Below are 13,237 nucleotides of genomic sequence, written 5' to 3' on the forward strand. Positions count from 1 at the left end.
TTTGAAATATTGTGAGAATTACCAAAATATGAGACAGAGACACACAAAGTGATCAAAGGCTATTGGTAAAATGGCACCAAAAGGTTGCTGGAACAGTGACTTGTTCCACAGGGTTGCCACAAACTAATTTGTAAAAAACGCAATATCTGTGTAGTGCAATAAAACAAGGTATGCTTATATTCATTAAAAATCTCCTAGCAGCCTCTGAAAAAGTACAATGTTCTGCCCATGACAGAAAGAGGAATTACATGGAAACCATGATGCAAGGTTTAAGGTGAATTAAAGGTCATCATATACAAACATCCTAAAAGTTGATATGCATAATACAAATGTTAACTTGATCTAATTATACTAATAAAAATATGTACCGTTCATTATGCTCTTGATAAACGAGTCTGGACTTCTCCAGGAGATATTTTTCAACATAGGCACTAGAAGAAAAATAAAATTGGTTGATATAAATAAATCTTTAAGGTAGATAAATATTTTTCAAAGAGGATGCAAAAGTATAAAGAATACCATGAAGATCATTTTAGTACATTTACATTACAATTGTGTTATAAATGCTGTTAGTGTTATCTGTGTTAAATTCACAGACTTATAAGTCTTTTTTTTTCTTGGCTCTCAATATGCAAAATAAAGTCAGAAGTTCAAAACATAGCACACAAGATCTATCCATGGCATAGACCTTTACTTTATTTCCAGGCTCATATGCCATTACACATTCTTTCAGATATTATACTTTGGAGTCAAATGACTAAATAAGGCTCAAAGACACACTTTCTTAACATATGCATACTACTGCCACATTCTGCAACGTATTCATTTATTATTTAATGATTACTCAATAAATGTTCATTAATTTGGCACTGTGCTAAGCAATGTTCAAACGTGGAAACAAGTAATACACTATCTGTTCTCAAGGAACTTACAAACTAGTGGAGGAAATATATAAACAAAGGGCTATCATACGCAGTTGAAACAGGCTTTATTATAGAGCAATGACCAGCATACTATGGATATACCAAGAGAGACAAGGAAGATTCAATCCAAGAAGGAAAAAATTATATAAGGAACAATTCCCAGAGAGGAAAATACAAAGCACATAGTAAACATTCACAAAATCTATTTGGTGACTGACTTAGTAAATGACTCTGAAATCTGAAAGACTGACCAGAAGACAAGGAGAACTTCTTTATGCAAAGGCATAAAAGAAGGAGGGCACTTAACCTCACAGTATCAAGATAATTAATTTATATGGCTAGAGACTAAGACAGACTAGTAGACCAGATGAAGAAGGACCAGTAAACTATGTACCAGAAGAATGGAATTCATCCTGAACGTAGTGAAGAACCAAAACACAAATTGTATTTCTGATATATCATTCTCTTTATCAAACCTGTGCCTCTTCAAGTCTTCAATACCTCTTACCCAAATTGAAGCAACTGGTTAAACTCCCTCTGGAAAAGAGGATCCTATGGTCTGAAATTTAAAAGCTTTAGACAACTGAATCCAAATTACATAGCACAAACCTCTTGGAGTCAAAAATCTTGCTTTTGAGCGTTTATTCCCATGAGTTCCTTCCTACCACATGCTCAGTATTTTAGTCACTCCCAATATCCCTCAAGCATGCCATTCACTACCGGCTGCACTGTTTGTGCTCTTCCTCCCACTTCTGATTATACAATCTATACCTACTCTCTCTCCAACAGGCCCCATTCATTCATAAAATGAAGGTCAAATGTGCCTTCTTTGCAAACTCATTACTACTACCACTACCAGTAATTTAAATGTATCACAAAAAAATAAAATAAAATAATAAAATGTATCACTTCCTCTGAGTTACCATTATATCTAGTCTAAACTACTAAAACAGGTTCTTATCCATCTAAAATAGGAGAAAGGGAACTAACAAAAATTAGTATGTTAAATTATTTTGAGTATAGTTGACACATGTTACATCAGTTTCAGGTGTTCAGGCAGACAACATAGTGATTCAACAAGTTTATACATTATACTATGCTCACCAGAAATGTAGCTACTATCCCTCTTCATACCCCATAAAAATATCATTGACTAATTCCTTATGTGGTAATTTTTAGCCATGACTTACTTATTCCATAACTGGCAGCCTATATATCACACTCCCCTTCACTCATTTTCCCATGCCACCACCCCTCTGGCAATCATCAATTTCTTCTCTGTATTTATAGGTCTGATTCTGCTTTTTGTTTCTTCATTTGTGCTTTATTTTTTTATAAATTTATTTTTTATTGGTGTTCAATTTGCCAACATATAGAATAACACCCAGTGCTCATCCCGTCAAGTGCCCCCCTCAGTGCCTGTCACCCAGTCACCGCCACCCCCCGCCCACCTCCCCTTCCACCACCCCTAGTTCGTTTCCCAGAGTTAGGAGTCTCTCATGTTCTGTCTCCCTTCTGATATTTCCCACTCATTTTTTCTCCTTTCCCCTTTATTCCCTTTCACTATTTTTTACATTTGTGCTTTAGATTCCATGTAGTACATTAAATTCTTACACCCACCCTGCATAGCAAATATTACTGCCTATTTTACAAGTGGAGAAACTGATGCTCAAAGATATTAAGAACATGCAGCTAGTAAACAGCAAAATTATGATTTGAAGCCAAGTCTATTATAACTACAAATGGCTCCCTTTTTCTTTTTTCTATTTTTTTCCCTTTTTCAACTATACCAACATTCTCCTAGACATCTCTCCATCCCCTCCAATCCATGAGTCATACTGCTATGTGAATTATTTACCCATAAAATAAGATCTACTCATGTTATTCCTCTACTTTCACTTGATACTCATACTAAAATAAGTAAGGGTGAGCTAATGTTACATCTACTTGGCTTTTAAAATACATCAGCATAGAAAAAAACTAGATAGACAAAGCAAATATGGCAAAATGTGATAACTGTTGAATCTAAATGGGCATTGTTCTACTATTCACTTCTGTACATATTTGACATTTTTAATAATAAAATTTTTAAAATCTGCTTCCTAGCATCAAAAGGATAAATTATAAACATTACAGCTTGATTCACAATCTGAAACCAAAGCCAATATACTTATCCTCAAGTACACCAAGCTCTTGTTATGATTCCATTCATTTGCTAATGCCAATTCCTCAATTGGCAATGTAATTCCCCACTTGTTCTGCTTAGCAATTTTTCAAGACCCAAGATAAAAATCACCTTTCTTTGTGAACTTCTCCAGACACATGCTTCAGTAACTGCACTTATCTCATTTACTGTAATCATCTTATGTAAATATATCTTCCAAAAAAAACTATAAGAATTTTGATGGCAGAGAACGTGTACTTTTTTTTTTTTTTTTGTCTTCAATGCTTAGCATAGTGCCTGGTACTCCTTAAATGTTTGCCTAATGAATGATAAAATGAAAGATGAAAATGTTTAATATATATTTGCTAAGAGTTAAAAATTTTCAATATGAAAAAATGTTTTCAATATGTATGTGCTGACATACTAATCAAGATGAAGATTTTTGCTTATCACTATTGTGAGATAAAATTTAACCTTTTCAGATAATTACTTAACATATAAAAGTCCAAATTCCTTTCAAAAAATGGGAAAATCTGCCATTCATAACTCATGAAATTGTCTTAAGAATCAATGAATAGATATAATGATACTTTCTAAGTTACAAAGCAACATATACAACCGTACCTATTAACATCTCTTGTATCACAATCATAAATACTAGAAAAGTGCAACTTGACAACTTGGCTGCCTGCCATCTTTATTAATAAAAGTACCACTGTACCTTTGGAAACATGGTTTTCAAATCAGAAAGGAAATGAGTTTTATGAGTCCTTGCCATTGAAGGACTTATCCTTCTTGTTTTGTTTTTGTTTGGGGGGTTGGAGAATACACATACTTTCGATCAAAATTTTAAAAGTGGTAAGCATAATTAAAATAGTATAAAGGGCAGCCCCAGAGGTGCAGCGGTTTAGCGCCGCCTTCAGCCCAGGGCCTAATCCTGGAGACCCGGGATCGAGTCCCACATGTCAGGCTCCCTGCATGGAGCCTGCTTTTCCCTCTACCTGTGTCTCTGCCTTTCTCTCTCTCTCTCTGTGTGTGTCTCTCATGAATAAATAAAATCTTTTAATAAAAATAAAAGAAAATAGCATAAAAAAGAAAAATATTGACCAATCTCACTTATTAATATGGATGCAAGGATCATAAATAAAAACTAGGAATCAGAATAGAACCAGTTTATAATGTGCATGCATAAATATGTGTACATATGTATGTGAGTGTGTGTATCGTTGTACTAACCAAGTGGGACTGTTTTCCCAGGAACATAAAATAACCCAATATTACAAAAATAATAACACTGACAGATCTCAGAATGAAGATCATGCTAACTAATCTTCAAAGATGCCCAAAATGCATTTGATAAAATGCAATATCATTTTGTTACTCAGAAAACCACTCACAGAAAATTTAAATGGATGACTAATTCATTAACATGATAAAATGTCCTAAAGCCAGTATTTTACTTAGTGAATAAAAGTAAAGTCATTCATATAAAGGTCTGAAACAGTATTATTTGGGATCAGACAAGAGACAAAATAATTAAAGATAAAAGAACATAAAAACAGGTAAAAATATCTATTTTTGCAGATATATCAAGAAAAGGTAAAAGAATACTAAAACTAATACAAACAATAAAATTCAGTAAGATAACAAAATACAAAATACACCTGGCACCCCGATGTTTATAGCAGCAATGTCCACAATAGCCAAACTGTGGAAGGAGCCTCGGTGTCCATCGAAAGAAGAATGGATAAAGAAGATGTGGTTTATGTATACAATGGAATATTCCTCAGCCATTAGAAACAACAAATACCCACCGTTTGCTTCAACATGGATGGAACTGGAGGGTATTATGCTGAGTGAAATAAGTCAATCGGAGAAGGACAAACATTATATGTTCTCATTCATTTGGGGAATATAAATAATAGTGAAAGGGAATAGAAAGGAAGGGAGAAGAAATGGGTAGGAAATATCAGAAAGGGAGACAGAACATAAAGACTCCTAACTCTGGGAAACGAACTAGGAGTGGTGGAAGGGGAGGAGGGCAGGGGGTGGGGGTGAATGGGTGATGGGCACTGAGGGGGGCACTTGACGGGATGAGCACTGGATAATGTGAGAAAAATCACACTTTTAATAACAAAAAAACATTAAAATAAGATACTTAGGAATAAATTCAGTAAGAAATACAAAAATGTTAAGTATTTCTAAATAGCACAAAGAAGACAATTATCCCCAAATTAATATATACATTTAACATTAGTCTAAAAAAATCAAACCATAAAAAGCATGGATGAAACTTTAATACATAGTGCTAAGGCAAAGAATCCAAACTGAATAGTAAAGACTACATACTATATGGTTCCAACTATAGGACATTCTGGAAAAGGCAAAACTAGAGGTGCTACAAAAAGATAAGTGGTTGCCAAGGGTTAATGGGTAAGAAGGGAATGAACAGGCAAAGTACAGAGGATTTTAAGGTAGTAAAACTATTCTACGTGATACTGTGATGGTGAATACACATGTCTTTAGACAATTGTCAAAGCCCACAGAACATACCATATAAATCGAACACAACAATGCAAGATGTTATTTATTAATAAGAGAAACTGGAATAGGGTGAAGAGGTATAATGGAACTCTCTGTACTTTCTACTCATTTTTGCTGTGACCTAGGATTGCTCTAAAATTAAAGTCTATTAGTTGTTTTAAAGTTAGAAAGAATATTGCTGGCACAACTAGAGGTACTCTGATTACAGACTGTATAAGAAATGTTATTGTAACAAAATTAAATTTCTTGAATAAAACAGCATTACATAGGAAAACGTGGCTGTGATCCCTGTGGGGAGTCAAATTATATGCCCAACTGACTTAAAAATAATCTTTAAAAATGAATGTATGCATAATACAGAGAGAGAAAGCAAATGCAGCAAATTGTTAACAATTAATAAATCTAAGTTATGGACATATAAGCGTCAACACTATTCTTTGAAAAAAAAAACACTATTCTTTGAACTTTTCTTAGGCTTCAACTTTTCAAAAGAATAAAAGTTTAGAGAATAAAAATGTAATGTAGACACCAATGTCACTATTCTCATTAAAGAGTAAATGAACAATCTATGGATCATGAAGAGACAAGGGTAAAAATATAAACATACTTCAAAGTCTGCTACTGCTACTGCTACTTACCCAAGTACAGTGCCAGTTTCTTGGTAATTTACTTGAATAAACTTGCCAAAACGACTTGAATTGTTATTATGAGCTGTCTTTGCATTTCCAAAGGCCTGTCAAAATAAACAGTTCTCATTAATTTCATTTTAGAAAGTGGAAAATCTTGCTTAAGTTGGCTCAAAAAGACAAAATGCAATTCCCTTTAAGTTCAGGTAAAGTAAAAGAGTAACTAATAACTGAAATAAAACCAAGTAGGAAGTACTTTATGCTTTTCAGTAAAATGAATCTTAATTTTAAAAACTTAATGCTCCTTAAAATTCATTTAACTTTTATATTTGAGAACCAGTAAACTTTCTTAATATATTTCTATGTTTTTTTGTTTTTTGTTTTTTGTTTTTTTAAATTTTTATTTATGATAGTCACAGAGAGAGAGAGAGAGAGAGGCAGAGACATAGGCAGAGGGAGAAGCAGGCCCCATGCACCGGGAGCCTGACGTGGGATTCGATCCCGGGTCTCCAGGATCGTGCCCTGGGCCAAAGGCAGGCGCCAAACCGCTGCGCCACCCAGGGATCCCTCTATATGTTTTTAATTCTTGCTAAATTAAATAGGAGCTAGAAACAGAATAATTACATCAAAATAATTGCAATTTGAGACAGAATAAATGAAATAAAATTTCACTACATAATGTACTATACTTTAACACATCAACTTAAAACAAAACTACAATACTATTTTAAAAAGAATTAAGAATATATAAGCTGCCTGAATTGTTACTGAAGTACACACGATGCAATAAATATTACCCAGCAATATAAACTAGTACATACATCAACATTGATGATTATCGAAACATTATATATGTTGAAGAAACCAGACTCAAGAGTACATATTGTAATATGAAATTTTAGAAAAGGCAAAACAGTAATAAGAAGAATATCAGAGTTGTCTGGGAATGGAGGCAGGGTTGGAAAATGCCCAAAAGTGGCACAGAGAATAATAAAAATATTCTATAGCTTCATTGTATTATGCTGGTTATGTAAGTGTACATGTATATTTATCAAAAATCATTGAAGTATAAATTTTAAATGGTTATATTTTATTGTAAGTTAGATATCTTAATAAAATTTCTTTTTTTTTTTTTTTGAAGATTTTATTTATTTATTCATGAAGCACACAGAGTCAGAGACATAGTCAGAAGGAGAAGCAGGCTCCCTCCACAGAGCCTGATGCAGGACTCGATCCCAGAACCCCAGTATCACAGCCTGAGCCAAAGGCAGACACTCAACCACTGAGCCACACCTAAGCTCACCTCCCCTTAATATTGAAATTTTTTTAAAATAAATAATCCCCAGTTGAATTCACACATTAAACAATTTGAATGAATCTCCAAGACATGCTAAATGAGAGAAGCTAGTATCAAAATTTTACTTATCACTGTATGATTCCATTTCTGTCACATTTTGAAAAGAAAAAATAGCAATGGAAAACAGACAAGTAGTTCCAATGAATTACAGGAGTATGGGAGGGAAGTTAGAGGATATGAAGATAAAGAATAGTGTGGAGAAGTTGTGAAACATCTTTGTATTCAGACTGTATAGAGATGGTTATACAAATTAATATGTTTTGAAATTCACAGAATTTTACTGATATTTTAATTCTATTTAAATTTAATTCTTTTAATTTTAATATCTAAATCAGTAAATCATTAAAAAAAATTAAGGCCAAAAAAAAGAATTTCTAATATGAAAATCTGAAGATATTTATCATAAACCAACACACACTACAAGGAACATTAAAGGAAACCCTTCATGCAAAAGAAGAATATCATATTCAAATATGGATCAATGTACAGAATGGAGACAGCAGAAATGATAACTACAAAGGTAAATATATAAAGTATTTATTACTTAAATCTCTTAAAAAGATCACTGAAACTTAGATAAAATGATAAAGATCTCTGAAAACCCTCTCTTCTTAAGAGAAATAAAACTAAAAAAATTATCCAAATCAACTTTTTGATGATTCTAGAAATTAACCAAAAGCTTACAATAATCCTTTGTAGGGGAATACATAATCAAGTAAAATAGCCAAATCTCAGTAAGAAAAATAGGCATTATGGCATTTTAACTTACCCAATTACCATCTCCCTCTCTCTAGTTCCATGCTGAAGAGATATGCAAACCCTGTTTAAAAGGCAGCCTAGAAGCCATTGAAGGATCGAAACAGGGTTCTAGCCAAACCCCCATCCCACAGGTAACTGTATATGGCATTTCCCTGGAAAACTTCACTCAAAGAATTATCTTTATTCGACCTAACTTGGAGATCACTCACAAGAGACAGGCTTTCACCCATGTATGTTTGTTAAAAACAATCAGAGACAATCGTTTAAACACTGCAACTGCTTAACATAGCAATAATAGAATGAGGCAAAAAATGAGGTAACCAAACAAAAGGAAAACATACTGAGTAACTTGTACAAAAGGGGCGTTTAAATTTCTAAAATATTCCAGGGAACGTAAAAGGTGTTATACATGTGCAGGACTGTGCACATGCCCAGAAATATATACAAGCTCAGTAAAAAGCTGGAATCTCTAGTTGATATTTAAGCTCTATATAAATAGGAGGTATAAAGTAAGGCAGATTTGATAACTGCCTGGTTAAATGCTGACAAGTACCCAAGGAGCACATAGAACTTCACAGAAAATACTGGGATCCTTATTGCTTTAGGACATTAAAAAAAAAAAAAATCATTGTCCAATTATTACCTGACCACTAAGCTAAATGAAGAAAGAATATAAAGACCTCACAGGAAAAAGAACAGACTTTACATAATTATTTCAAGTAAGTCATGGAACAACCAAATAGCAATAACAAAATAACCACCACTAACCTGGGAGAAGGGAAAAGTCCCATTTCCAGAACTGCCACACCATATTAAAATAAAAATGCCCGCTTTTCACCAAAACATTATAAGACATGCAAAGAAGAAAGAAAATATGGACACAGGAAAATTTTATAAAAGCAATAAATAAAAATTATCCCTAACAAAGCCTAGATGTTGTACCTCCAAAGCCACAACACTATATCAGCTATTTTAAATATTTTCAAATAAATAAATAAATACCTGAGTGAAGTAAGTCAGTCGGAGAAGGACAAACATTATATGTTCTCATTCATTTGGGGAATATAAATAATAGTGAAAGGGAATATAAGGGAAGGAAGAAGAAATGTGTGGGAAATATGAGAAAGGGAGACAGAACGTAAAGACTGCTAACTCTGGGAAACGAACTAGGGGTGGTAGAAGAGGAGGAGGGCGGGGGGTGGGAGTGAATGGGTGACGGGCACTGGGGGTTATTCTGTATGTTGGTAAATTGAACACCAATAAAAAATAAATTTAAAAAAAAACATTAACATAAAATGGAAAAATAAATAAATAAATAAATAAATATTTTCAAACAACTGAAGGAAAATAATGAAAAAGATGCCTTAACAATAGAGAAGGGGTAGAAATTATAAAAATTCCAGTACTGGAAAGTACATTAACTACAATGAAAAATTCACTGGAGGGGCTTAGGTAGAGATATAAGCACATAAAAGAATCTGCAAACATGAAAAAAAGAATAGTTATTATAAGCAGTGAAAGAGACACAACACATACTATATATAAGTTCCTCAATAAGCATAACACCTAATTTCTCCAAATAAAATTAAGAATCAAAGATAGTGGAGTTATATATTCAAAGCACTGAGAAAAGCCTGTCAATCAAGAATTCTGCGTCTGGTAAAAATACTTTTCAAAATTAAAGGAGAAATTAAGACATTTTAAATAAAGAAAATCCAAAGAATTCATTCAGCAGATGGGCTTTACAAAAAATAGTAAATGAAGTAATTCAAGCTGAAATGACAGGATACTAATGAAGAAAATCTACGTAAAGGAATAAAGACCACAAATAAAGGTAAATGCAATGTAAAAATAAAACAGCGTATAAATATTTTATTTATAACTTTTTCCCTCCTACCTGACTTAAAAGACAATTCCACAAAACAAATATAAATGTATTTATGGATATACAGTATAGAAACATGCAATTTATATGAAAATAAAAGCACAAAAGAGGGAAAAAGGCACAGAGCTACACAGAAGAAAGTTTTTGTATATTATTGAAATCTGGTTGGTAGTAATTCAAGTTGAATTGTTATGCTAATTGTAATGCTCAAGAATACCACTAAAAAAATTACCAAAAAAACCCCAAAAAGGCGCAGCGGTTTGGAGCCTGCCTTTGGCCCAGGGTGCGATCCTGGAGACCCGGGATCAAATCCCACATCAGGCTCCCGGTGCATGGAGCCTGCCTCTCCCTCTGCCTGTGTCTCTGCCTCTCTCCCTTTCTCTCTCTGTGACTATCATAAATAAAAAATAAAATAAAATAAAATAATAAATAAAATAAAATAAAATAAAATAAAATAAAATAAAATAAAATAAAATAAAATGGTATGCTAGAAAATATCTCCTTAATATAACAGAACGTAGTAATGGAAGAATATAGGATATAAAAAGAATATTAAAAAAACAAATAGCAGGGGCACCTGGGTGACTCAGTTGGTTGAGCATCTTACTCTTGATTTCAGCTCAGGTCATGATCTCAGGGTTGTGAGAAACAGCCCCACATCAGGCTCCATCCATGCTCAAGTGAAGCCTGCATAAGATTCCCTCTGCCCCCTCTCCCAACCTCATGCACGCACAGGAGTGCGTTCTCTCAGGAACGGAAAAAAATAATAAAATAACAAACAAGTGGCAGACATATCTGACATTATCAATAATTACATAAGCTGTATACGGATCAAACATTTCAATCATAAGATAGATAACTGGCAGAACAGAGTTTTTTTTTTTCAAGTGATCCAACCCCATGCTTTTCCCAAGAGACATACTTCAGATTCCAAGTTACAAATAAGTTCAAAGTAGTTCTTTATCTACTTTAAAAATTGAAACTTTGGCTAAAACTTTCCTGCAAACATATCAGATAAAGAGCTAGTATTCAAAATTTATAAAGAGCTTAACAAACTCAACATCCAAAAAACAAAAAATCCAGTCAAGAAATGGGACAGAAGACACAAACACACATTTCTCCAAAGAAGACATACAAGTGGCCAACAGACGCATGAAAAAATGCTCAATATTACTCGGCATCAGGGAAATACAAATCAAAACCACAATGAGATACCACCTCACACCAGTCAAAATGGCTAAAATGAACAACTCAGGAAACAGCAGATGTTGGCAAGCATGTGGAAAAAGCAGAACCCTTACCCTGTTGTTGGGAATGCAAACTCGTGCAGCCACTCTGGAAAACAGTATGGAGACTCTTCAAAAAGTCAAAAATAGAGCTACCCTACCACCCAGCAATTGCACTACTAGGCATTTATCCAAATGATACAAACATAGTAATTCAAAGGGGCACATGAACCCCAATGTTTATAGCAGCAATGTCCACAACAGCCAAAATATGGAAAGAGCCCAGGTGTCCATCAACAGATGGATAAAGAAGAGGTGGTATACACACACACACACACACACACACACACACCAGAATATTACTCAACCACCAAAAAAGAATGAAATCTTGCCATCTGCAATGATGTGGATGGAACTAGAGGGTATCATGCTAAGTGAAAAAATCAAAGAAAGACAAATATCATATGATTTCATTCATATGTGGAATTTAACTAAGAAAACTGGATGAACACAGGGAAGGGGAGTAAAGATAAGATGAAAATTGAGGGAGAGGCAAACCATGAAAGATGCTGAACTCTAGGAAACTGAGGGTTGCTGGAAGGGAGGTAAGTGGGGGGAATGGATAATTGGGTGATAGGCATTGAGGAGGGCATCTGATGTAATGAGCACTTGGATGTTCTATACAATTGATGAATCACTAAATTCTACCTCGGAATCTAATAAATAAAAAAAAATTTAATAAAATAATTTTTTTAAAGCCTTCCTGCAAAGAAAATCACAGGCCTGGATTGTTTCCTATCAATCCTGACACTGATAATGGAGGAAAAAAGTTCTACACAAACTCTTCCAAAAATATAAGACATCCCAACTCATTCCCATGAGGCCAAAATTATCCTGATACCAAAAAAGAAAAAAAAAATTAAAGAAAACTATATTTCTCATGACCACATATCAAAAATTCTGAACAAAATTTTACCAAACCAAATCCAGTAATACACTAAAGGATAATACATCATGACAAGTGGTGTTTATCCCAGGAATGCTGAAATGGTTTACCAATCAAAAAAATCTATTGATATAATTTACTATATAATCTATTTATAATTTATTTGATTTAATTTAACAAACTATTCTTTGTAAACCATATGACCATCTCAAATAGACAAAGAAAAAGCACTGACAAACTCCAACCTGATTATCCATTCCTGATAAAAATTTTAAACAGGGGATCCCTGGGTGGCTCAGCAGTGTAGCGCCTGCCTTTGACCCAGGTCATGATCCTGGAGTCCTGGGATCGAGTCCTGCATCGGGCTCCCTGCATGGAGCCTGGTTCTCCCTCTGCCTGTATCTCTCTGCCTCTTTCTCTGTGTGTCTCTCATGAATAAATAAAAAAAATAAAATCTTTAAAAAACAACTCTAAACAAAGTAGGAATAAAAGGAAATGGCCCTCAATCTAATAAAGACTACACAAAATCAATAGCTATCATCCTAGTTAATGTTTAAAGCTGAATGCTTTCTCCCTAAGACGAGAACATTGCTTTTTTACCACTAGTATTCATATTGGAATAATCAGTGAAATCCACAAGGAAAAAAAAACAGATTGAAAGAAAAGAAATAAAACTAACTTTTTATTTACAAATATGATTTCCTATATGGAAAATCCAATGAAAACTTTAAAAAAAATCAAAATATTTGTATCTAGCCAGTTTGTAGAATACAAAATCAAAGTGCCAATATCAACTGTATCTCTATA

General features: G+C 33.7%; 1 protein-coding gene across 12 annotated transcripts in view; it reads right to left on the reverse strand.

The window, feature by feature from the left end:
* The window catches only part of MYO9A (myosin IXA), a 263,388-nt gene that overhangs the window by 197,773 nt on the left and 52,378 nt on the right, over nucleotides 1-13,237 (reverse strand). For all 12 annotated transcript variants that reach the window (XM_072809461.1, XM_072809467.1, XM_072809468.1 and 9 more), the window contains exons 3-4: nucleotides 6,270-6,364; nucleotides 369-431 (exon numbers count right to left, since the gene is read on the reverse strand). In XM_072809461.1, the coding sequence (XP_072665562.1) occupies nucleotides 369-431; nucleotides 6,270-6,364 (158 nt within the window). The remainder of the gene's footprint in view (nucleotides 1-368; nucleotides 432-6,269; nucleotides 6,365-13,237) is intronic.

Source organism: Canis lupus, chromosome 32 (genome assembly GCF_048164855.1).
Source record: "Canis lupus baileyi chromosome 32, mCanLup2.hap1, whole genome shotgun sequence".
NCBI classification, from domain to species: domain Eukaryota; kingdom Metazoa; phylum Chordata; class Mammalia; order Carnivora; family Canidae; genus Canis; species Canis lupus.